The 27,855-nt window shown below is 39.6% G+C and overlaps 1 protein-coding gene across 7 annotated transcripts in view; it reads right to left on the bottom strand.

Moving 5' to 3' along the window:
• Positions 1-27,855, bottom strand: part of LDAH (lipid droplet associated hydrolase) — a 176,573-nt gene that overhangs the window by 85,173 nt on the left and 63,545 nt on the right. For 6 of the 7 annotated variants that reach the window (XM_043542205.1, XM_037893994.2, XM_037893992.2 and 3 more), the window contains one exon: positions 14,131-14,300. In XM_043542205.1, the coding sequence (XP_043398140.1) occupies positions 14,131-14,300 (170 nt within the window). Of the gene's footprint in view, positions 1-14,130; positions 14,301-22,763; positions 22,829-27,855 lie in introns of those variants that run through there. The other variant, XM_037893998.2, reaches the window with a different exon arrangement.

The following is a 27,855-nucleotide window of genomic DNA, read 5'->3' as shown; positions in this document are numbered from 1 at the left end:
TGCCCACATGCTCAGGGTCTAACTGATCACTATATTTGGGGTCGGGAAGGAATTTTCCCCCAGGTGAGATTGGCAGAGAGCGTGGGGGGAGGGTTCGCATTCCTCTGCAGTATGGGGAATGGGTCACTTGCAGGTTTAGGTGGATTCTCTGAAGTCTTTAAACCATGATTTGAGAACTTCAGTAACTCAGCCAGAGTCTATTATAGGAGTGGATAGGTGAGGTTCTGTGGCCTACAATGTATAGGAGATCAGTCTAAATGATCGTGATGGTCCTTTCTGACCTTAAAGTCCATGAATCTAAGACAATACCCACAAAGTCCTTTTAAATAAACCTCTCTCTTTCTGTTTTTTCCAGGGTTTCTTACCAAAGGCAGCCTGATGATGTAAATTAATGAACAGATTACTCCTCTTGACCTTGCACATTATCTCTTAAACATGTTATCAATCAGGGATAAAACAAAACCTTGTACTCCCATGCTAGCTATCTTCTAATGGATACAACTGTAGCTTTCTGTTAATGTTTTACACATTTATCCCTAACATTCAGCATCACCTTTATATAACACATCAAGCATTGTCTTTTATTACCGACCTGTCAGATATCAGTTTGTTGGCAATAAGCTTTCCTAATTTGGGATCTGATCATGCAAGGTTCTAACAGTACTCACTGGGAGTCGAGGACACTCAACACTGTAGGAGGTGTTCACTACCTTGGCAGGAGAGGGTACAGGTTGAATGGCTGTTTCACCAATGTAAAAATCATTCAAGAAGAGACATTTGGCAGCGTAGGTTAGAAAGCAGTCACTGTCTTCAACTGTAGGCATAGAGCAATATCTAGGAACTAGTCATTTAACATTTCAAAATTTATTTAAAACACCCATATCCTTTTAATCCTAATTTCACATTATTGTAACCTTCTCCTGGACTACCTTCTTGGTGTTCAACAGAGGTGGGCAGGAGCTAGGTGATAAGATATATAGTTGTGGTTCTTGATCTGCTTCTGTCAGAGCATTGCAAGAGGAATGGATTTAACATGAGGGGGCTCTAGTTTACTTTTAAAAATATCTATCTATCTATATATTTTCTGTCCACTCATTTACAATCATTTTGCTGTCTTCATCCTCATTGCTTTTCTATCTAATTTTTTTTTGTTCTGGTGCTAAACGCAACCAGGCAAATACAGGACCAAATTGCTCACCTCAAGTGTTGACGACATGATGAACTGCAGCTTCCATTTGGACAGCATAATCAGAGCAATTGTGTTCTGGCGATGTGTAATGGAAACATAGCTTGAAATATTAGTGAGGAGAATAAAACAAATCATTCTGAGTCAAGATTAATTTTAAGAAAACCGTCTTTGGAACACAGCATCAGGAAGGAACTCCTGACAAGTAGCCTGAAGAACTCCAAATATTACCCCAACTCTTTACTTTATGTTTGGGGGGACAGTGAGATTTGGGTTAGAAGTTTAAGATCTTGTCAGCCAAGACTCAGAGGGTGTACAACAAAGGCACAGTTGAAGCAGGTAATCCCTTCTGAATACGAAGCTTTAAGAGTTCTACATACTCCTAGTCTTAATGGTTTGTATTTCCAAACTACACTGAAATTTATTACAATGGTCACCTGACCCTTACCTTCCATCGCTTCTAGCCAACTACCCAGTTCCAGGCAAGAACAGATTTAGATCGTAGATACCTATGCATACTAGGGTCTCTACAGAGAACTGTTTGAACCTAAGAATACAGTAAGTACTACTGTCACTCAACAAACAGCCATTGAGTTCCAGTCAGCTGTATGGATAGCATGAACCACAATGAATCCGCTGCCTAGTGCCCAGTCAGAATAACCTGACTGTGAGCTGGGCAAACTTAGTGCAGGGAAACATTCTCTTGCTGGGTTTTAGAGCTACCCTGTGGAGGATACTCCAGCCATTCCATGACCCAGCAGTCCCTTCACCATAGGAAGGAGGGAAAGGTGGAAAATCCAAAGACTGAAGGAAACTCCAACCCTGTAGAAGCAGCTTAAAGCAAGAAGCCTGGGAGTTGGGATGACAAAACTGGGTTTTACGAGGCCAAGATCTGTGTATTCCCGCCTCCAGAAGCATGTGGATGGAACTACACAGTAGTTCTCTTTGCACTGGCAGAGCACCACTTACTGAGAATAAGCCCCAAATTAGCATTTTAAGCAGTACTCAAACAGAAAGGAGACCTATGCCTCTAAAGCTCTCTGAGCTACAGTTTGACACAGCAGAAAGTGCAAACCTTTAGGCAACAGCATTGGTTTAAATTCTTTAGAAATTTTAAAGCAAACAGCCTCCTGTATCATTTTAGAAGAAATCAGATAATATACCAGTGTGCATAATTGAAATAATAGGGAGTTAAATACAACTGGCCACAGTTTATTTGTGAACTCTTGCCTGTGCTATGTTTAGTGACTAATGCTTCCATTATATATCAGCATGAAGTCTTCTCTCCCCACCCAGAGATAGAATTTGTGAGCATTAAGGACACCAGTGAGCTGCTATGCAATGTTCTTACACCTCCATAGAGAACAGGTGGGAACTGTTCTCAATAGGCTTAATTTCCTGACTGACAATGGATCGTGTGACTCAGGTTTTGAGGACAGAAATTTCAACTCTGGATGTTATTCTTCGGAGTCTCAGGAATTGGAGCCACACCTATCCCTAATGAAAGCACTAGGGATAGATTTGGCTCTCTGACTCCATCCTTAGGCATATTACATTGGTAAAATATAGTATCAGTATGTATTCGTTTCTCTTCTAAACAGGTCTGTGTATCTCTTGCCACATTTGGAGTCCTCTGAAATTATTTCATGTACTTGAAGGAGTTCACTGATTTCACATTCTTCTGTCATCTGACTGCAATTTTTTCATTCCTTTGTAAGGGAGAAAGTCTTTTCATGGAGAGAGCTATATAGAGAATGTGGTAATTTGGATGAGTTCAGACTATGCATATTCACCCAGAGAGAGAATCTGTAGTCACTGACGCTTACATAACCAGCCCTGCATGACAGCTGATTGTGAAATATGAGAAAACACACCAAATTCCTTGACACATTTTTTAGTTCAAGGGAGTAGGATTGAGGCCTTCAAGGTTGCAGGATCTGCCATTTAGTACTATTGAAAGTGTCCGGCTGTAGGAGTCTGTTGAATGTACTGATAATCTCATCCATGTCATATTTCTGTTTGCCTTTCACTTATAAAGGTCTCTTAGTTCTTGTGGGATTTTAATTTAGCTTTGAGAGATCTCATAAATTTATCTGTTTTGGTCAGCAGGTGCTCTCTCTCTAAGAAGTCTTTGCTGGCTGTGAGCTCTCGAAAGCTTGTTCTTGCTTTCTGCCTTTTCCCCAAATAGGATAGCTTTGTGTTTGTCCTGGATTTTCGTATGCAGGTTGTTTTCCCCCATCTTCCATAATTTTTGCCCAAATTCCTCCACAAACCTTTGCAGGAGCTTTTACTCCCTAGATGCTTCAAGGATCTTAACATTTTATTTGTTATATTTGGGCAGATTTAATAAATCACCTAACATTAGTTCTTGCTATTTCCAGATAGATGAAGGATTGCACTAGGATCTCGCAGCTTGGTTGAATGTCTGTTCCTCTCAGCACCTATTCTGCTGCTTACGGGCAAAATAAACAAACTGAAGTCTGTGGGAGAATATACTCCTCATAACTTTGTCAAAGTAGATTTTGCAGCATCTGCAGATGTGATAGTTGGTCACCAGCTGCGCTAAGTTTTAGTGTAATGACAGGCTCAGTCCACCTGCACCTACTTTCAAGGATTCTCAAAGATTTGTCATTTACCCAGACTTGATAACGGGTATTGCTGAAAAGTGACAGATATAATACAAAGTTTCCAATTCAGCAACATTCTTAAGCATGTGCCTAAGTCTCTGCTTAAGTGCTTTGTTGAATCAGGGTCAAATTGTGTTAGTTTCTGTAACCTCCCCTTTTCCTCATTCAATTTCCTACTGGCTGCTGATAATGGGAAGGGGATGGGTATATAGCAGCCCAACATTAAAGTTTTAAAATATGCTGAATTTATCTGGCATGATGGAGAGAAGGATTGTAAAAATGCTCCTTTCCTTTCTCTAGCTTTACACTATGTTTTGTTATGGTTTTTCCAATTGCAATTTTATTTGCTATTTTATGCAATCCCCCCTCTTGAACTGTTTGTTAAATATTATTTCTACTTTGATCTGTGAAACAATTCTGTGCCTGCTGTCACTGGGTTTATGTTAAACTATTCCTTATTGTTTTCTGTTTTTCCTTTTCATTTAATGCTTTCTTTTCCCCCCTGTTCATTTCCTTATTTTTTTTTTAACATTGCAGTACCATAAATTCAATATGAAACTACAGTCTCCTTATCTATTCACCCTATATTTTTCAGACCATGGCTTTCACTATAGTATCTGAGAACCTATGGTCAAGTCTCTTTCTTACCTATCAGCTATGGTCCTTGGTTAGGAGTCTCTCACTTCTCATTTCGGTATAAATCAAATATAACAAGTCTGTGTAAGCCAAGAAACTCTATTAATTTATTTCTCCCATGTCAGTGTTCCAGCACATGATGCACAGATCTACACAGTGCAGCCAGCATGTTCCCCCAGCATAAGAAGAGATGCTTCTTTTGAGGAAATGCTTACCCAGAACTCTTTGCCATGCTTTATATTATATATCAGCATGAAGTCTTCTCTCCCCACCCAGAGATAGAATTTGTGAGCATTAAGGACACCAGTGAGCTTTAAGTCTGAGACAGGCCTACTCCTGCAGAGACACCGTTCAAAAGGCAGAAAAAGGGCAGAGATAGATGTGTTTTGTGAGTGCAATAGAAGCTTTGTAACCATCAATCAAAAGCAAACCTGTCAATGAAGTCTAAGTTTCCTGAAAGTGATCATTACAACTGACTATGGTAAGTGTTGATCACCATAACTGAATTAGACTCTATGCAGTGACTACAAACCCCTTGTACGAAGTGAAAACCTCAAAAGTGGGATCAAAACCTGTGTTCATGTTTTCTGTCAGTCATGAGCTTGCTTTGCCTCTTTTGCAGCTTTTCAGCTGCTGTCTGATTCTCAAACTATATGATTCGTTCAGAGAACTCTTACACTGGCTAAGCTAAAGTTTCCTTTCAGAAAATGTTTTCTATAATGATGGCACCACGTGCCTGTTGGCTTATGTTCACAGGTCATAATCTCATCAGAAAAATAAAAACCCCATGACCCTTACACTCTTTCCGCCTATCCTTCCATGTTGCTGATAACATTCTGTCATTATTTCGAAGGTCAGACACTCACATAAGGATAATTCTAGCAGTTCATGTATTGTTAATAAATCTCCCTCTTTTGATCCCGTAGTCCCTCTTGGATTTCCAGCAATTCTATACTAAAGAATTTTGTTTTCTCATAAGAGGCCCTTATTTAATATTGTGGTGACTTCTTTCTTTCCTGTCATTATGAAAATATTTCCCAACTTCATAATCAGGCTTTCAACACAATTGAATCTAAATTATTAACTCAAGGGGTCAGTGGATTGAATTTTGTATCATAATACATCACTTGGCAAAGGAATTGTGACTAACTTTTTATTTACCTCTGTTATGACCCAATCCTACTCCCACTGAAGTCAATGGGAAGTTTGCCACTGACTTCAATGGAAGAAGGTTCAGGCTGTTACTGAGGAACAAAAGGAGCAGTTCTGTGTGTGGAGACAGAAGTAGGTCTGTCAATTCACCTCTCAGTCTTCTTTTTGAGAAATTAAACAGCATGAGCTCTCTCACTGCAAGGCATTTTCTGCAGCTCTGGAATAATTTTGTGGCTCTTTCCTGCATCCTCTCCAGTTTTTCAACATCTTTTTTAAAATGTGGATACTCAAACAGTACACAGTAGTCCTGTATTGTTTCATCAGTGACATATGCAGAATTAAAATCATCTCCCTTTTACTCATTATTCTCCTTTTTTTACATCCAGGGATCACATTATTCCTTTTTGCCACAGCACAACTGTGGGAGCTCATGTTGAGTTAATGTCTACCATATCCCCTACACTCTTTCAAGACTCACTGCTTCGCAGGATACAGTCCTCCTGTGGGTATGACCTCCCGTGTAACAGAGGCCATAGAACATCCCCAAAATAATTCCTAGGGCCTATCTTTTAGAAAAACATCCAATCTTGATTTTAAAATGGTTAGTAATGGAGAATCACCATGACCCAGAGTAAATTGTTCCAATGGTTAATTACTCTCACCGTTAAAAATTTACATCTTACTTCCAGTCTAAATTTGTCTAGCCTCAATTTCCAGCCACTGTATCATCTTACACCTTTGTTTGCTAGACTGAAGAGCCCATTTTTAAATATTTGTTCCCAGTATAGGTACTTACAGACTGTAATCAACTCCCCCCACAACCTACTCTTTGTTATACTATCCTTGAATCTATAACGATAAGACAAGTTTTCTAATCCATTAATTATTCTCATGGCTCTTCTCTGAACCCACTCCAATTTATCAAAATCCTTTTCAAATTGTGGATACCATATCTGGACTCAGTATTCCAGCAGTGGTTACACCAATGCCAAATACAGAGGTAACCTCTCTACTCCTACTTGTATTAAACAATGACCACCTGGGCCTGAAAAAAGGCCACCAGGGCTCAGTTGCAGGGAAGGTGCTCAGAGAGAAGGACAAGCTCTCCAGGGAGAGAACCCTTCCCAGAGACCACAGGCCTCAAGGAAGAGGGCTGTACGATCCCTGAGCCCAAGGGTGGGGAAGACTTTATTTCAAGGTTATTTTGGGATTTAATGAAGTAGAACCCCAGCAGGGAACTTTTGTTTTACACCCATCTGGATTGTGTGGAGTTCTTAAAGGGCTCTGTGAGAAGGGAAACCAAGGCAGGGAGTGCCTGCAGCACCCCACTATGTCAAAAAGGGGACTCTACAGGACAGGCACACCCCACAACAATCCCCATTTGATGATGACTCTGCCCATTGACGGCTGCTTTTTGAGAACTGTCAGTTAACCAGTTCTTAATTCATTTAATGTGTGCCGTGATACTGTGGAGTGCTAAATCTTAAAATCAGAATCTCATGCAGTATTAAGTCAAATGCCTTATAAAAATGCAAGCATAGTACATTTAAGTCGTTACCTTTATCAGTCCAACTTGTAATCCTGTAAAAAATGAAATCAGGTTTGTATGACAAGACCTATTTTTCATGAAACCATGTTGACAGGCATTAATAATATTCCTATCCTCTAATTTATTATAGGGCTGTCAAGCGATTAAAAAAATTAACCGCGATTAATCGCACTCTTAAACAACAGAATACCATTTATTTAAATATTTTTTGATGTTTTCTACATTTTCAAATATATTGATTTCAATTACAACACAGAATACAAAGTGTACAGTGCTTACTTTATATTTTGATTACAAGTATTTGCACTGTAAAAAAAACAAAAAGAAATCATATTTTTCAATTCACCTAATACAAGTATTATAGTGCAATCTCTTTATCATGAAAGTTGAACTTACAAATGTAGAATTATGTACAAAAAAAACTACATTCAAAAATAAAACTACGCAACATTTTAGAGCCTGCAAGTCCACTCAATCCTACTTAATGTTCAGCCAATTGCTCAGACAAACAAGTTAGTTTACATTTACAGGAGATATTGCTGCCCGCTTCTTATTTACAATGTCACCAGAAAGTGAGAACAGGTATTTGCATGATGCTTTTGTAGCCGGTGTCGCAAGATATTTACGTGCCAGATGCGCTAAAGAGAGTTCATGCTTCATCCACCATTCCAGAGGACATGCATCCATGCTGATGATGAGTTCTGCTCGATAACAATCCAAAGCAGAGCGGATCGACACAGGTTCATTTTCATTATCTGACTCAGATGCCACCAGCAGAAGATTGATTTTTTTTTTGGTGGTTCAGGTTCTGTAGTTTCCGCATCAGAGTGTTGCTCTTTTAAGATTTATGAAAGCATGCTCCACACCCCGTCCCTCTCAGATTTTGGAAGGCACTTCAGATTCTTAAACCTTGGGTTGAGTGCTGTAGCTATTTTAACAAATCTCACATTGGTACCTTCTTTGCATTTTGTCAAATTTCCAGTGAAAGTGTTCTTAAAATGAACATGCCCTGGGTCACCATCCGAGACTGCTCTGACATGAAATATATGGCAGAATGCGGGTAAAACGGAGCAGGAGACACAGAATTCTCCCCACAAGGAGTTCAGTCACAATTTAATTAACACATTTTTTTTAAATGAGCACCACCAGCATGGAAGCATGTTCTTTGGAATGGTGGCTGAAGCATGAAGGGGCATACGAATGAAAATGAACGGGTGTTGGTCCGCGCTGCTTTGGATCATTATCAAACACTTGTATGAGTGAATTGAAAAATACTATTTATTTTATCATTTTACAATGCAAATATTTGTAATAAAAAATAATATACACTTTGATTTCAATTACAACACCGAATACAATATATAAACGAAAATGTGGAAAAACATCCAAAATATTTAATAAATTTCAATTGATATTCTATTGTTTAGCAGTGAAATTAAAACTGTGATTGTGATTAATTTTTTAATCGCAATTAATTTTTTTAGTTAATCACTTGAGTTAACTGCAATTAATCGACAGCCAATTTTTTATTAATAAAACCGTGTATTGCCTGGAAATGATTTCACACCCAGATCATCCTACTTGCCCCTTTTTAAATATTGATTTAACATTAGCACTCTTCCAGTCTTCTGGAATTTACTTGTTATTCCAAGATTTATTAAAAAATTAATATCAGCAGATAAGAAATCCTAAGCCAGCTCTTTTAAGATTCTTGAGTGAAAGTTACTGTGGCCCTCAGATTTTAAAATATTTATCCCTAGTAGATTATGTTTAGCATCCTTCTTGGTTACTGATGGACTAGAAAGTACTTCATCATCTTCACGTGATACAAGCACATCATTCTGCTTTTCCAAATACAAAATAGAAATATTTACTGAACATTTCTGCCTTTTCTGCATCTTTTTACCATCTCCATCCAATAACAGGCCTAAACCATTGCTAAGATTTCTGTTGTTTCTAATACACTAAAACTCCTCTTTATTGGCCTTAGCCTTCCCAGCCATTTATTTTTCTCTGATATCTTCAGCTTCCCAATTTTCTATACTTTATAGATTCTAATTTAAATTAATTGAATTCTAATTTAAATTAATTGCTGTTTCCCCCTTTTTCCCCATCTGCTTCTTTTATTTCTAATTGATGCTTTCACTTAGCTGATGAGTACTAATCTATACATATTGTTATGCAAACCATTTATTTTCTTTTACTATAATTTTCTCCATATTTTTTTTAATAAAGTTTGTTGTACAAGCAATTTGCTACAGTCTGCCCTAAGAGAGTGTAAAACCGTACACCACTAAAGAGAGTGGCAAAGGCTAAGGAGGTTCTGGAGGTCTCATCAGAAGGGGCATGGGCAAAGGTGTCCTCTTCCAATGAAATGTGTCACAAAATGGCTGTGGGCAGGCACATACAAGAGGAAAAGATATATCAAGGAGGGACTGAGATTTGAAGGGAATGTAGGTGACACCAGGCATTCTGTCTTGCATGGCAGCTGGACTGGCCAATCTTTGGATACAGAAGATTTCACTTGAAAGAATTAATTTTGGTTGCCCAAGTTTGATTTTAATCCTAAATGCTCTCAAGAACTTTAAAAACTGCTGGATTCCTTGGGCTTAAAGGCAGATTCTAAACTGGAAGAATGGAGGTAATATATATCCTGTTATTAGAAAAAGAAAAAAGAAGATAGTAGCAACCTTGGAATTGTAGACCAATAAGCCTTCTTTCAGTACCAGGTAAATTAAAGGGAATGATAAAATATCTATATGAGCATAATATGATCATGAATAATCAGAGAGTGACTTTTGTAAAGGAAAATTGTGCCTCTCTTATCTACTCGATTTTTCTGGATGCACTAAAAATAAATAAAATACATACATAAATAATGGACACAGGAGATTTGGTTGAAATGATGCATATGGATTTTCAAAGTCTTAGATACAATCCCTCCCTCTGTGACTATTAAGTCCCCAAGACTGTGAAGAAAAGTAACTAATAATGGGGTGAGAGGCAAAGTTCACCCATGCACTGGAAACTAGTTAAGAGACAGAAAACAAAGAATGGGCATAAAGGATCATTTTTCAACACTGCAAAAGGTTAACAGTGAGGTGCCCAACAATCCATATTAGCTATGTTTGATATATTTATTAATGATCTGAAAAAGGGGATGAACTGCAACAAAATTTGCATATGGCACAAAATTATTTAAGTTAGTCAAGACTGGAGAAACGTCAGAGAGACTCAACAAAGCAGGGTTATTGGACTGCATCAGGGTGGGTGAATTCATTGTTGACTAATGTAACGCAAGATACATTGGAAGGAACAATTTGAACTACTCAGACATGCTGCTGGATTCTAAATGAGCTGTAACCACTCAGGATAAAGAGCGGGGTGTACTTTGCACGTGGAATGGGATAACAGTGTTTTCAATCAATGATGCCCTCAAACTTGTGTTCAGTTCTGGTCATCATCATCATCATCTCTCTCTCTCACACACACACACGCACACGAGAGAAAAGACTGGGTCTGTTTTGTTTGGAGAAGACTACCAAGAAGGGCCATAGTAAAGGCATTTGTTCTAGTTCAAAGAGAAGTTCTATTGTCTGTGTCACGCAGAAGGTCAAAATAAATGATCACAGTGGTTTCCTTCTGGCCCTATAATCTATGAACACCAAGGAATGACTGGCACAGTGAGGGTAAATTAGCTTGCCCCATTTTCTCTCTCCCCCCCAATACAAGAATATAGGGACATCCAAATAAAAAAAGAGAGGCAGCAGAACAAACTGCTAAAAGGAATCACATTTTTCTTTTTACCCAGCGCACAATTAACCTGTGGAACTCACCACCACAAGGTATCACTGAGGCCAAGAGACTAGCAGAATTCAAAAAAATATTTATTTGTTTAGACTTATACGTACATCCATTAACAAGGAAAGCCTATTCCTTGCTTTGGGTACTCTTTGACTATTCTTAAATACATACCCATAAACCAGGCCATTCATTTAACTGTCTATCCATTTATACTGATACTCAGCATCTGGAGAAAAGGGAAAAATGCAGCCATTTGGAGGGTTATTCCCACCCCTGCATTGCCCCTTTTCTCATTGGAGATACCATTGGCAGAGTCTCCCGTACTACACAGTAGCAGTCACACAGAGGACACAGAGAGAAACTCCTACTTGGAATTCTGACAAGAGGACTGAGGCCAGCAGGGGATGCAGCTGTGGCGATAGGGTGATCCCTGACAATATCCCCATACCATTCCTAGCTCTGATGTCAAACTCTAGCACAGCTCAAAGCCTCCACAGTTCTGGCTGAGGGGCAACCATGGAGTGCAAGAGAGGCTGAAGGACAATGCTACTGAGATTTCACTTCTTCCCTTTCATGCCTGCCAGCATATTGTATCAGGTTTCTCTCATCACTGTTCACAAAGAGGACAATATTTGATTAGATTATGACAGTGTTTTAAACTAAGTACCAAAAATTAAACCTGCTAAATGTTCACTAAGGATATAAAAACTAGTGAACTGCTAGAATATATACAACACATTAAGCTCCAGATCAGAACAGTAAAACATGAGCAATGAAAGGTTCATAAAAAGCAGTGAATTTAAGACCAAACCAAAAACTTATACAATAAAGGAATATCACAAAAGAACCATACAAAAATAAAACCAAATGATCTAGCTACTAAACTACACATATGTGCTTGAAATCTTGTGGGAATCAAATATTCCAGTAAAAATAAAAAGAGAGATGGAAACACAAGTTTCTTATTATCACACTTCATACATTATAAAACATAAGTTAACTTATTTTTGGCAAAAGGACAAAGGTTGCACAACACTCTGGCTTACACAAATATTTTTCTATTGTTAAATGCATCTTAAATGTAGCGTGTCATAGATTAACTTCAAGCACACATTGCACAGTGCAGTTTCAGTGTGTCCTAAAGATACCTACGTTTCAACACATTGACAAATATCATGCTGCCAGTATCCACCGGGCCAGGTGTAACAAAAATTACTCAACAATTCATAGTTAATGGAAACCAGATAAAACAATATGAGTAATAAAATCATACATATGGAGAGCAAAGAAAAGTTGATATTTTTGGACAAATTACTGCACTTGATATTTTCTAGAACACTCCCTTCTTGCAAAACAAACAAACAAACAAAAAAACAGTTACACAAATTCCTTTAGAAAACTTTGTTTATAATCACAGAATGAGTTATGCCTGTGGAACCAGATTGGGTTAAGTTAAGGTTTCAGTTTTTGAAAAAATTGCTGTTTCTTTTAGAGGGGGGAAAAAGCTTGAATGGCAGGGGACATGGTTATGAAGAAGTGAATGTATATATCATATATATATATGAGCATTGCATTCCCGCTCCCATCCCGGTAGGGAGTTAATATAAAAGAAGAGGTGAATATTTAGGAGGAGGGGAAGTAAAGAATCTCACTATTATTAATTCTTGTGATTTATTGCTAAGAGTTGACAGTGTGCTAGGCACTCACATTCAAAGGAATGTCCCTGCCTGAAGTCACTTGCTATCTAGAAAACATTAGACACAAAGGAGCTCACTGAAAATGTTGAGATATAAAGGAAAATGTGAACATCAGATATGAGATCTTCCCCCTCTCACACATCCAAACTTCTCTGCTTAAACCAGGTCTATGCCAGAAAAGCAAGAATTTTAGTACATTTGCATTTCATTTAAAAAGAAAGAATGTCCTAACTCTACTATTACTGACACTTTATATAATTAAAAATGTTTAAATCTCTAATTCATTTTCACAATTTATGCTTTTTTTCATTTACATTTAGCATTTTATTCATCTTCAGACAATAAGAGCAGATTGACCCATAACACTTCCCTTAAAAAATGTCAATTTTTGTTATTAGTTAGTTTTAGTTTTGGGTTCTCATGCAATAACACAATGCAGATATCAAATATCTAGTGGTCTCAGCACAGGATTATTAGCAAGGAACTCTGGAATTTCAGTCCGAGTACCATCACTACCTCCTTCTAACCTTGTGCAAATCAGTTAACTATTCTGCCTTTGTTTCTCTTTCTGTAAAATGGAAATATTTACTTTTCTGGTTTACTAGGATTTTGTGAGGTTTAATGTTTGCAAATTGCTCTGACGTTATGAAAGCACTATGGAAGCCCTAAGTATTCTTATTCTTAAACATTTATATTACAGTAGCAATTTGAGACTGAATCAGGCCCTCATTTTACTAGGCTATTATTCTATTGGTTATTATTTGAATTCATGGCGCTGGTAGTGGATGTTTAAATAAATAAATAAATATTCAAGGAAATTTTGAAAAATTATGCAAACATTTTGACACATATTACCATAGGCTTTTCAAAACACATTAATTAGGTGCATGTTGATCCTGAAACTAGCTAGCAGTATCCCTTTTAATAAAAAAAAAAAAACCTTATCCATGACATGCAGCAGCATATATGTTATGTGATCTTCCATTCAAATTATATATTGCATAATGTTATTAAAATGTAAACATATCAAACGGCATCACTGCCAATAATGACATTTACTACTGAATGACCAAACCAGATTACTCAAGTTAATTAACGTTCACAGCATCCTTTGAGATAGATCAGTCCTGCACAAATACCTACCTCATCTCACAAATAGGGAATTACTACTATTCGGAGTTGGCAGCAGTTCCCTATACTTCTTTTGCAGGGGTGTAAATTGCTACGCATGGTGCTTTACAGTGGAAAAATCAGAGCATATATTTCTGTATCACTCTCTTCTTTTCTGGAGTCAGACACTCACGAAAAGTAACTGAATGTCATTTACTTTAATAAGAACTTGGTCTGAAAGTAGGGGGGGATGCTGCTTCTACACAAAGGATGTGGAATCCTATTATTGTCTTTGTTGATTAATCAAATGCTAAGCGTGGGGGATGCTCTGCTGAGCAACACCACTTCCCTTCCCCAAGGCTGACATACCTGGAGTTCCGATGCCCGCTTCATCATTTCAAGGGTGATGTAGCAACCGATTGAATGACCAATCAGCACAAGCTTCATATCTTTTGGCACGTTCTTTCTGAGGAAGTCCAACTTGTGCTCAATTTGTCCGTGAAGTCCAAAGACATCCTCTAGCTCTTTAATATCCGTGTCTGAAAAATAAAACAAATACACATTCTTTTATTTAAGGGCATTTCCACGAACTCATCTCTCCCCACTTCCCTAGGAAACTCTCTGAAATGAAAATAATTTGTAATTTTGAGTGATCACCCACTGATAAACATAGACCTTCATTATGACCTGCACAGGATGTGAAATGTTGCGTCTAACTGAGGAAAGGGAAGGACTCAGCAACCCAGGGAGCTGGGAGCCCAACACCCCAGAACGATGCTCTCTCTTCAATGACTTTTCATTCAATTCAAGATCAAATTCAAGGCTTCGGTCCTGATCTTCAAGTCCTCTATGGACTGACTCAGGTTCCTCAGGGACAATTTACCCTGTGTGATCATGATCTACCACAACAGCGGTGTACCACATGAACAACGGAACCAGAAACCTACGGATCAAAACTAACACACTCAGGATAGAACTTTTTCTCCAAACAGACCACAGCTGTGGAACTTGTTTCCAGAAAAGGTCAGAAGGACCATGAACCTTCGGGCCTTCAGTGCATAATATAAAATCCACTTCTTCAACACCACGCTCCCCACCTTCAAAATAACCCAACCAAAATCTCACATTTAAAAACACCGAGGTGCTCGCGCACACACCAAGAGAGAGATATATACAGATTGTTTTGAGTCCACTTTAATAAACTTGTAAATATATTTACACAAGTTCTTAGAGTTCACCAATCACTGCTAATTCTCTGCTCCACCAAAGACTTTGTGTAAGCCCAGGCAAGTGTCTCAGTGCCTCAGTTCCCATCTGTAAAACTGGGACAGTAGCATCTCCCTACCACGAAGGAGTTTTGTGAGGATAGATACATTAAAGACTGTGAGGCACTCAGATATATTTAAGTACCAAAGAGAGAGAGAGAGAGAGAGAGAGAGAGAGAGAGAGAAACGTAGACAGGGCCAAATTCTCATTTACAATACTATACATAGAATAAATGACATTTATACCCTCTCTTTAAAGGCCCTTTCCACAATATGAAGGGGGTTGACCATAAATGAGAATCTAGTCCACAATACTGCTAATGCTGCCTTCAAAGTTTTAAATCCACGTACAGTAAATTTCTTGCCAATCACAGTCAGGAGTTTTAAATACTAAAATTTTTTCACATTAATGCAGTAGCCACTTTCCTAGATGGAATGAGCTGGTACTGTACTAGACGACCTTTTTGGTTGCCTATATAAAATGACCTTTTGATGCAAAATGATAATTGTTAAAAGAAAATAATGTATCCGAATATCTCCCCCCTCCCACCAAACCTCAAGCAAATTACCACAGAGTTTGCCACAGAAAGGGCTTTGTTCAACCAAACTAATACTCCTAATAAAACTGTTATTGGTCACGTCCTGGTATGATTTATATTAGGTTGCTTTAAATGAAAAAAGAAAAAAGGTTTTATTAAAACACATGTGAGGGACAGAAAATTAGATGAGAAGCAATGTTTTGCCTATGAGGCTTTCTGCAGGTAATGGAAAATGAAAAAGCTTGTTCTGTTTTCCAAAACTTCAAATAAGGGCCTAAGGCCAAAACATTGTTTTTCATCTTAATTTCTGTTTTGAGCAAAAATTGTCTTTACTACTTTTTATTTGTTTATTTGGCAGCCTAACTTCATGCAGGAGATAGCTGGCCACCTCACTCATCTCAGTAAAAGTACACATAGGACATGTCAAATTCAGAATAGCAGTATGGTTCATGGGTAGGGCATGACACTTCACTAGAACTCAGTAGACTTGAGTTCTATTCCAGGCTCTTCCACTAACCTACTGTGGGACCTTAGGTGAATCAGTTTCCCTCTATAAGCCTGTTTCTGATCCCATCCTTTATTTGTCTTGTGTTGCTAACTCTCTGGATTTTATTGAGAGTCTTGTAATACTGGATGTTTTACTTAAAGCCCCGGTACCTAGAAAGAAGTGATTTTATGGGAATCTCAGCTTTCATTTTAAAAAATAGAATACAATAAAAATAAATCTGTAACTCTCATTATTGTAGAGAAAAACTCAAAAATATGTACCACAAAGTTAAAAAAAACAGATGGCAAATAGAAAACATGCATAAATAATAACAACAATAAATTTATCTCGTGATTTTCTGTGGGGCAGGAGTCATGGTTTTTGAGCATTTGGGGGTTCAGATACTGTGTCTTTCTACATTACAAACTTCAGGTCAGGGAAAGTTGCTCACCATGCGTATGTACATTACCTGACACAATGGACATACTAAAAACTCTTGTGTAATACATCAACAACTATGGGCAAACATGGTGCCAACATTTTCAAGCTAGTCTTCCTGAAGATAGGCACCTAAATCCATATTTAGTCACCCAAATAAGTGACCTATAAGCTTCTAAGGTACCCACAGCTCTTATTAATTTCAGTAGGAGCTGTGGCTGCTCAGAACCACTGAAAGGATGGCCACTTATTTAGATGCCTAATTGTATACGGCAAGCATGTTCTTTTCTTTTCTAACACTGGTATATTGTGAGGCCAAATGACACAAGTATGACAAACACTGCATGGGAAGATAAGCATGTATTTGAGTTTTGTAGGATCCATATGCTAACTTTCAATAAATTACAGATTATGCTTTGATCCTGCACTCTTTACTCAGGTAAAACACCTATTAATTGCAATAGAAAATTGAACTGTGACCTATAGAACAATCCAGTTTGAAACTATGAGATTTTCTTCCCTTGTTTAACAGCAGTGATTATTCTAGTAACTTTCATCTCTAAACATAATAGTACAAGAGAGAAATATGAAACTGCTTTCATCGTGGAAAATAACTATGGCCCTGATCCCACAAGCAGATGTGCTCCAGTATGGAATCCTGCTGATTTCAATAGCTGTTTTCACAGATGAATAAGAATGGCTGCAAATCAATGGTTAATAGCATTTGAATAAATAAGAGATTTACTGGATTGGACCCATAAAACCCCTACTGGCAGATGCTGAAATCACTTGCGGCTTTGCCAATCATGAATAATCCACACATTCCAAACTCCAAGACTTCTACACCATCCCACATCATCATGTATCCCCATAGATATTTACTTTTTTTTTGGCCCGATATAAAATTGTCCTCGTCTCATGTTATCTCAAAGTGTCTCTCCAGTGCAAACGTTACCTTTATAATGGAAAGAAATCTATGGGAGCAGGCTCGTGTCACTGGTTTATATGATTTATTTATTTATTTTTATGGAATAAAATCGTCCAGGGATTGTCCAAAATCAACATGAGTTTCTTGGGTGGAGATGTTTAAATGGGATCTTTATATAAGCAAATAGATTTGCACAAACACATTGGCAGTTCCCTCTCTAATGGCTCTACATCAGAGAAGAGAGCAAAGGACGAGCTACTTCACCTCAGGTGTGGAATAAATTGCACGGCTGAAATGGAGCTCATTTAAGCTGAATTTTTAGATAGCAGAAGTTACATGAGTTGTACCTTATGCTGAATACACCCTATCTGAGCCAAGCCATGTAGTCTTAAGACTTTATTTAGCTGAAATGTATTAAAAGAAATACTGTATTTCTTATTTTCTTTGGCAAAATGTTAATCTACTGATGTGCTTTTGGAAAAATAAGCGTGTGATCGCTTTAAAGAATCACTTTTTCTGACCTCTATTAAACCCAGAGTCAGAAAACAATGATAGATGAAATTCAAGTGTTTGTTCAGAGATTAGTTGTCTGGTTAACCTTGCTAAGAAGAACGGGACTCTGGGTGTGAGAGAAATAGCCTTTTTGGAAGGGGAAAGGGGGTAGTATTGTATGTGAGTGAAAGTAGATGAGAAGAAAATCAATGGAAGGAACAGATGGATGGGTATCTCCAGCCAGGAGGCTGTGCACCCTCAAGATGGGGGCAGGGGACAGATAGCTCAGTGGTTTGAGCATTGGCCTGCTAAACCCAGGGTTGTAAGCTCAATCCCTGAGGGGGCCCTTTAGGGATCTGGGGCAAAAATTGGGGATTGGTCCCCCTTTGAGCAGGAAGTTGGACTAGATGACCTCCTGAGGTCCCTTCCAACCCTGATATTCTATGATTCTAATACAACCATATGAGCAGACAGTAACAACTCCCATGAGACTAACAGGGACATATCATTACAAAGTCTACAAAATCCTGGATCTCTTTTAAACTAGTTGCTCATAAAAGACACCAAGGGTGAGATTTTCAGGGATGAAATCGTACACTTACCTTTGTACATGCCTAATTTCTGCATGTCAATCCCTGAAGTGTGCATGCAAATAAGGGACTTTCATGCACACATGGACAGTTAGGCAACAAGATTTTGAACACTTAAGTTGGGTACCTATGAATATTTCTGTGCAGTTGCCAGGGTCAAACTTTGAAATCTGGCCCAGGATATTTAATCATAGTGGAAGACTTCATAAAGTAATTCCATAACCCCCAAATTTTAGTCATGGTCTGCTAAGACACAATATAGACTTTCCTTTGAAATAAAGGGAAGATAAGCTGGTGGAGTGCTAGAGGCAACCATTAGTGAGAAAAGTAATTGTTTCATTTTTTTTAAATAGAAGAGTAAAGAGTGTCAGCTATCAGTTACTTTATTTTTAAGAAAATCGACCAGTTCAGCCACCCATTCAGTTATGAGTCTATGTATATGGCCTTTGTCACTGAGCACTTCCCATTTTTCCAAAGATGACTATATTCCCTCGTTTCCTTCCCTCCTATCAAGCAGACTTTGGTTTTATTTTTGCTTTGGCTTTTGTTTAAAGAATGACTCTGTGGAAATGGAGGATACCAATGTGGGCAAATAGGTGGAGTTTACATTTGGCTCTGAACACACTAAGGTGTTTCAACTAACAGTGACTCCCATATTCTTTGTCTGGATCTGGTGAAGGGTCTATTTCCCATGGTCACAAGCCTACCCCTATAGGTCAATGGTAGTATGGATCCAGAAGAACGTAGCTGTGATGGAGGGCTGGCAAATCAGGAAGGAAAAAATGTACTACTTTTGAAAGGTGAAAAAGGGTTAATTCATCACTGTAAGAAGGGAAACAAGAACTTGGAAATAGGTCGTCCTATAGCATAAGTATAGTATATTCATATATATTTGCAAATATACTACAGTAATAGAGGGCTGTGTTACAACATGTGGGAGGAGCTAAAGTTGCTCCAAGAGCCACTGAGTTTCAGAGAGGGACAGTTTCTCTAGAAGTTCAGAGGGATGTATGTCAACTCCACTGTCTTTGAATATTATGGTGTGTTCCCCTTTCCATGCTTTATTAACCAGTCCAGCATGAGGAGAATATAACCTTGGGCCTGCCTTTTCTTTGCTCCTGTTGGGATAATTTGAAACCCGAGGTTGCTAAGAGGGCAGGGATTGTGATAATGACTGGCTATGGAACAGAAATGTACGTGGGGGTTAAGTTTTGCCCTCCCCCAGCCCCCCGAGTAGCCCTAAATATGAATTACATGGGGAAATACATCAGCACTGTGTGACTGCATAATTAGATGCCCCGTTCAATGACCCTAACCCTTTCCCTTCTGATCAACCCACCACACAGCTCTTGTTCTTATTTAGTCATACAATTATTACAATTTACCAAGGGTCATGGTGGCTTCCCCATCACTGACAATTTTTAAATCCAGATTGGATGTTTTCCTAAAAGATGTGCTCGAGGAATTATTTTGGGAAAGATGTGTGGTCTCTTATACAGGAGGTCAGACAAGATGATCACAATGATCCCTTCTGGCTTTGGAATCTAGGAATTTTTTTTTTTTGCCACTAAGAAACCCGAAATAAAAATGTTAAAAGCCATGGAACAGTGCACTCAGAAACTGTACTGCAAGTTTTTGCTTTGCACGTGAAATACAGGCAAATTTTTGGAAAATGTATCCCCCAGAGATCTACTGCTTAAAGCCTGCATGCTTTACCCAGCCCAATTCGATTATTGAACCCTAGCTAATTTATATTAGCAAACTCCAAAATGGGGGGGGGGGGGGGGGGAAGAGGAAGCATGTAAGAATGTTCAATAAATATTTTAAAAACCCCCATTGACACTAGGAACAAGTTCTTAAAGCACTGTGTTTTAGATTAACCTTTAGACCTTAATTTGGGCCCTCCTCCCCTAGGGAACTGTTCATGAGACATTTAAGATAAATATACTATTCATTAGTGTTTACTGGAGTAATTACTTTTTGTAAAAGTATCCTCCACAAATAAATTGCCATTTTCTCAGGCTGCTGGAGTGATTCATGTGCATTATTTTCTTTATTAGAAAAATAACACAAATCTTAATTTATAAAAGACTATCTATATTTTGTTCTCAAATATTTGCTTTCCATATCTGCAATAATATTCTTTAATGCCTAATTTGTTTTTCAACAGGTCTTGTGTTAAAAATAAATCATATTTGCATGATCACAACAAATGCAGTAAAAAAAAGATTCGCTTTTAAAATAAAAATTAATTACAGCAAACCAATTAACTAGACATACACATTAGTGTCTATTTTGTTCTGCATACCCAAAACTTCTCTAAGCAATAATCAGCAGAGACCTACTTCTGCTGAGATGAACATCAAGACCTAAGAGATAAAGACACAGAACTTTGGAGAACTAAATCTTCATGAGTGCCCAAATGGGAAGTCAATACAGGTATTGTTACATATGTTCGGATGGTCCAATTCTGAGCTTCCCTACACCTTGCATAATCACTTACCTGCATGTAAAGTAAGTGTGATGTGGGTATAAAATGCTACCACCCACACAAGAGTTATAGGACTACATACAAGCAGGAAAGTGCTTGTTTAAAGATGTAACCAAGCCAGTGAGGAAGGCTGGAAGCAAGACCATCAAGATGGGAACTGTCTCTTACTATGTGTACACCGCACTCAGCACAATAGGGCTCTGACCTCATCTGGGTTTCTCAGGACTACCCACAATACAAATAATATATTACAATTATAATAATAATAATGAGGAAGTCACATGGTGGAAATCTTGCAATTTTCTGGCATCACTAACTCGCTGAGTCTACTCCATGTGATGAGGAGGATCCGCCTGCTTGGCAGAAGTCATCTTCATTTGGTTTCTCACAGAGAAAGGCAATGTTTCAGCTGAGCAATCTGTTTGTGCTGTAAAAGACCCTTCCCAAAAGTTCTCCGAGCCCTAGCTCCAGAGTTGGACTCTGGCAGGCAGCAATCTAGTACATTTCTTACCTTATGCATTTTCTTTAGGAACTGTCTTATTTTTATTGTGTATTTGGACAACGTAAGTACTGTCCAGTTTTAGAAAGAGAAAACTGTTTCACTGATATCTGAATTCTGTTGTGTCACCAGCCTGAGGTGTGTAACGTAGCATTCCTGGACAGAGGCTTACAATATGGTGTGTTCATTCTTTAATTCTTTAGACATATAGTGGAATAATCATCATTTAATATTTGACCAGACATAAATATCTTCCCATTTTACAAAGGGAAATTTCTGCCATCAGATTCACGCAAAGTTTGACTGGGGGAAAGGCAGAAAAACTTCAACCCACAGTCCACTTTAATAACGCCTTGTACTGTATTTCCATAGTGACTTCCATCCAAGAGCTATTATTAATTCTAATACTTTGTGCACTGTTTTTATAAAACCGAGGCTATCCCTGCACCCAAGGGATTTGTAATCTAAATTAGGCAGACAGTATATGATGACAACACATAAAGGAAAGAGGCGGGTAATCGGATAAAGGTTAAAACAAAAAAAAAGTAACATGAGTGGCATTACTCAGGACAGAGTCAATGGGGTAACTCAGTCAATAAGGTACTAGGCAAACATAAACACGATTAGCAGAATCTGACCATAAAGAACAAAGCTTATAAGCTTTGATACGTTTGAATAGATGGAAATAGGGAAGAGGGGTAGAGAGCCCAAGAGCAGAAAGCAAAGTGAAAGGTGTGGGTATGCAGGTTGGATTTGAATGAGGAAAACAAGACAGCAGGAGAGGTGAGAAAAAAGACGAGTCTCCACCACAAGGGAGTGGAATAAAAGGAGTCATGGAGAGAATGGGAAAAGGCGGCAAGGACAGCAACACTGTGAGAAGATAAGAGCACAGGGGTAAAGGCAGGGATGAAGGAGAGGAGATTCAGGTAGAGCTGAACTGTGCAGTGCCTATAAAGGGAAGACACAGAATTTGAACTTTAAACAAGACAGACAGGAAACTAGCAACGGACTGAGAGGAAGTTGATTCAAGGCCAGCATAGCTACTGCTGACACCTCTCTTTTATTAGTGTTTCATAGAACTCTAACACTATACTCATCTTTGGACCCGTGACATGGACTACAAAGATCCGAGTCAGTAATGCTCTGTCTATATAATAGACTGTGATTCTGCAAGACCACAGGGAATGCCTAGGAGTTTGCAGTGAACCATGACCATGGAAGTGTGTGCTTATGTGAATGAATAAAACAGTCTGCATTTGCACAAAACACAAACCTGTTCAGATTTACAGCTTGTGATTCATAGGTGAATTCAACTGAGCTCTGTGTAGCACACCTCACCTGGGTAGAATGAAAACAAAAATAAGCCTTTATTTAAGTATAACAAAAGATCAACTTTGCAACAGTAGCACTTAGGTCTCTCTTTCAGCCATAATGCAGAATTCCAAGAAAAATAAATCCATCCTAATGTCTTTGGCGCATTGCCATACCTGCAGCATTATAGCTCAGATAGAGGACTAAGAATCTTTGCAGACACTTGAAAGCCACCAGCTCTTTCTCCATGAATGATGAAAGAAGAACGGAATTCTTGGTAACAGGATGGCAATCTTCTCAATTACACTGCTACCTTATTTTAAAACTATTGGCAGTAGAAGAATGTATATTGCACTGTCCTGATTGTTAACATAAATTGCTCTGTTTCCCAAAGCTACATACTAATTTGAAGGTTGGAATGCTTCCTTGTTTTAAATGGCATAAACAGAAGGCTGATAAAACACCAATAAATAAGCTTACATTATTTAAATAAGTTACAGGGTGGAACCCGAGCCCCACTGATGTAAATTGGAATTCTGACTTCGATTTTGAGGGAGCCAGGATTTCACCCACAGACTCCAATTCTCCACTGCCTTGCAATATGTGTAGCCATTTAAACCCTGCAAAATGAGCACAAAGTGAGTGTAAAATGCTACCAAATCAAAACAGGGGTTGTTCCACTCACTTTGCACAAGTATCAATGACTACACAAAATATAAAGCAGAGACTGGGGGAGATTGGACCCTGAGAGCCAGATTCAGTAGTCTGCTCAATTCACTTTGTGCCACTTATGCCAACAGTGAGCATTAGAGCAGGCACCTTAGGGGAGCAGTGGCCAGGAATCAGGGAGTCCCAGCTGTCTGACACGCTGCGCTCTGTGTCAACATCAGTTTACATGAGCTGAGGATCTGAGCTATAGCATTTAGAGACTCTGTTCCCATCCCACCAGTACTGAATAATAGCAAAGAGAGAGGGGGAAAATGCATCACCTGCAAGGGCAGGTGATGGTCCCCTGATAAAAAAGGAACTGATACAATACTGTATAACTAAGTAATTTTTGCATGATCCATTATTATTACTGGAGGCATCTTCTTAAAAGATAGGATTATCAAACTAGTGTCTAAATACCACATACATGTAGATGAATGAGGGAACTATACCACTAGCCTTTTTTCTGTATGATTTTATTAATATAATATTGTCCAAGATTAGTATTTAAAGGAATTAAACATATACTTAACTAAATTAGGTACCATACTAACTGTATTAAAGTAGCTAGTTAGCTACGCTTAGTTTCATTTACATCACTTCAGGGCTTTCACAGCTACTTTAAAAATTCAATTAAGTCCGCTATTCAGTTGTCTGCAATTTTAAACAGGTAAAGTTTCGGGTAGGATTTTCAAAAGGGCTCAGCATAGGCCCAACTAACTGGGCGTTTTACCATTGCTTCACTGGGAGCAAAAAATTAGGCACCTTTGAAAATGCCTCCCATTTAGCTGACACCCCCAGCCCCCAATTCTGTAGCACAGGGGTCGGCAACCTGCGGCACGCAAGCCGATTTTTACTGGCATGTTGCTGCCAGCCGGGGTCCTGGCCGCCACCCCAGCTCAGCCCGCTGCCGGCCTGGGTGAACGGAACCCCGGCCCAGCAGCGGGCTGAGCGGGGCCGGTGGCCAGGACCCTGGCTGGCAGGAGCCGGCGGACGGAACCCCAGACCGGCGGCAGACTGAACCGCTCGGCCCGCTGCCAGTCTGGGGTTCTGTCCGCCGGTGTAGTGTATTGAATTTCTCCCCGTAGGAATGTGCTACTTGTGGAGCACCAGCACTGGCAGCCATAAGTAGCACATTCCTACGGGGAGAAATTTAATTTCCTACACAGGGGTAGGGAAGGCTGTGCCTCCCCAAACAGCTGGCCACTTCCCGCTCCCTGACTGCCCCCCTCATAACTCCTGACCCATCCAACCACCCTCCCCCTACTCCTTGTACCCTGACCGCCCCCTCCCCGGGACCCCCTGCCCCCTGACTGCCCCCCTCAGAACCCTCCACCCATTCAACCCCCCCCCCCCCCCCCGCTCCTTGTCTCCTGACAGCCCCCTCCTGGGACCCCCCATCCACCCCCCCCAGGCCCCACTCCCCCATCCAAGCCCCTCTGCTCCCTGTCCCAACTCCTATCCACACCCCTGACAGGCCCCTCAGAACTCCCACGCCTATCCAACCACCCCTGTTCCCTGTCCCCTTACCATGCCACTCAGAGCATCAGGACTGGCAGCCGTAAGTAGCACATTCCTATGGGGAGCAATTTAATACACTACACCTGGCCCCGCTCAGCCCGCTGATGGTCTGGAGTTCTCAAAATATGTTCTCTCACCCCTTATCAAAAATCACACTACAATTAGCTTAAAAACTTGAAAACTTTGTTTGTATATTACAGCGATCATTAAAAAATGTAGAATGTTAACACATAGGTTTGATGAAACAAAGTAATTGTACTTATGTCCCTGTGCTTAATTTGTGTTTTCAATGATTTACCTTCTAAAAAAATCTCGCATGTCTCGCACCCCCAGAAAGGGCATCTCACACCCCCAAGCGGTACGTGCACCCCAGGTTAAGAACCACAGCACGAAATTGATAAGATCTGCATTTTAATTTAATTTTAAATGAAGCTTCTTAAACATTTTTAAAACCTTGTTTACTTTACATACGACAATAGTTTAGTTACATAATATAGACTTATAGAGAGAGACCTTCTAAAAACGTTAAAATGTATTACTGGCACGTGAAACCCTAAATTCGAGTGAATAAATGAAGACTCGGCACACCACATCTGAAAGGTTGCTGACCCTTGCCGTAGCATATGAGCACCTCACAATCTTTAAAGATTCTGAGGTGCTTCTAGTACATTAATCATAGCACTGGAAGAGACCTTGAGAGGTCTTTTAGTCCAGTCTCATGGCAGGACTAACTATTATCTAGACCATCCCTGACAATTTATTATAGTGCTTAACCACCCTGAGAGTTAGGAAGTTTTTCCTAGTGTCCAACCTAAATCACCCCTGCTGCTATTTAAGCCCATTGCTTCTTCTCCTACCCTCAGAGGTTAAAGAGAACAATATTTCTCCCTCCTCCTTGTAACAACTTTTTATGTACTTGAAAACTGTTAACATGTGCCCTCTCGGTCTTCACTTCTCCAGACTAAACACCCAATTTTTTCAATCTTCCCTCATAGGTCATGTTTTCTAGACTTTTAATCATTTTTGTTGCGCTTCTCTGGACTTTCTTCAATTTTTCTACATCTTTCCTGAAATGTGGCTCCCAGAACTGTACATAATACTCCAGTTGAGGCTTAATCAGTGCAGAATAGAGCCGAATTACTTCTTGTGTCTTGCTTACAACATTCCTGCTAATACATCCCAGAATGATGTTTGCTTTTTTTTGCAACAGTGTTACACTGTTGACTCATGATTAGCTGTGATCTACTATGACCCCCAGACCCCTCTCTTCAGTACTCCTTCCTAGGTAGTCATTTACCATTATGTATGTGGTGTGCAACTGATTGTTCCTTCCTAAGTGGAATACTTTGCATTTGTCTTTATGGTCCTTCCCTTCCTTGATGGACCCCATCTCTGCTTAACAGTCCTTCCTCCCAGAACAGCATCTCGTGGTTAAGGAAGCTAAAGCCCTCCTGGTGACACCATCCTCGCAGCCAGGTATTCACCTCCAGGATGCATCTGTCTCTGACTGGGCCCTACCATTGACTGAAAGGATCGAAGAGAACACCACCTGCGCTCCCAATTCCCTCACCCTTACTCCCAGAGCCCTGTAGTCATTTCTGATCTGCTGAGGGTCACACCTCAGAGTATCATTAGTGCCCACATGGATGAGTAGCACAGGGTAAAAGTCAGAGGGCCAGATGATCATCGACAACTCCACCATAAGATCTCAGATACGGGCCCCTGGCAGGGAGTATACCTCCCAGGATGCCATGTCAGGCTGACAGATGGGTGTCTCCATCTGCCTCCGAAAATGGTCACCAACCACCACTACCCTACGTTTCCACCTGGGAGTGGTGGCTGCGATCCTCCCAGCCTTGGGACTACATGTCTTCTCCGCCGCCACCTTTTGGGGGTGATTCCTCATCACTCATTGCCAGGGCAACATAACGTATCCTCACAGTATCTCTCTGAGGTAGGGAAGTGCTGTGATCCCCATTTTCCTGGGCGGGGACACCAACGCACAGAAAGGCTAAGTAACTTGCCGATAGTCACACAGGAAGTTAGCGCCAGAGCAAATAAATGAAGGCTTGTTTCCCATGTCTCCGCCTAGTGCTCTAACCACTGCAATGTCCTTCTTCCATCTCCAAACTCTCTGCACGTTATCGAGATGTTTGTGGAGACAGACAACATAGCTTCAACAGAAACACTTCTGAAGTACAGTTTCACTATGAAAAGTGGCTAGAATAATGGCATTTCCAGATTCAATTTGCTATGCATGTAATGGATGTTCGTTTGTTAAATGCCAGTCATGCAAAGTTATCTGACCCCGGAAGTCAAGCTCTGGGTTTTTTTCTGATCATGCAGTACCACAACAGATGATAGGCTCAGATTATAGGCTCTAATGCACAACTGAAGTGTACGCCTTAAAAACTTTATGTAATCCGAAGCCCTGATTCAGCAAAGCACATAAGCAAGTAACTTCAGGCATGTTAGTCACTCTGTCAAGCATCAGAAAAAAAAAAAAAGCCCAGGCAGAACAGCAACAATATCAACCTGCTCAGTTTGAGCCTGGGACATGGTTTCCATTTGTCTTCCTGCATCCTCTGACAGCAGCCCTGCTGCCAATATGTCACAACTCTGCTCCAAAGGAATCCCCTTTCGTAGTTTATCTGATTAGTTTTTAGTAGTAAGAGTAATTAATAATTGGAAGAGACGACCAAGGGATGCGATAAATTCTCTGTTACTCGGAGTTACTCCTTCCAGCGTGCTTTGCTTTGCATTGGTCCACATTTGAATTTAATTTGCAACTCCACGACCCCCAACACACATGCGCATACACCCCA

The sequence above is a fragment of the Chelonia mydas genome, chromosome 3, assembly GCF_015237465.2.
Source record: "Chelonia mydas isolate rCheMyd1 chromosome 3, rCheMyd1.pri.v2, whole genome shotgun sequence".
Classification (NCBI taxonomy): domain Eukaryota; kingdom Metazoa; phylum Chordata; order Testudines; family Cheloniidae; genus Chelonia; species Chelonia mydas.
Note: the sequence above shows the minus strand (reverse complement) of the source record. Positions and strands in the feature narration are given on the sequence as shown.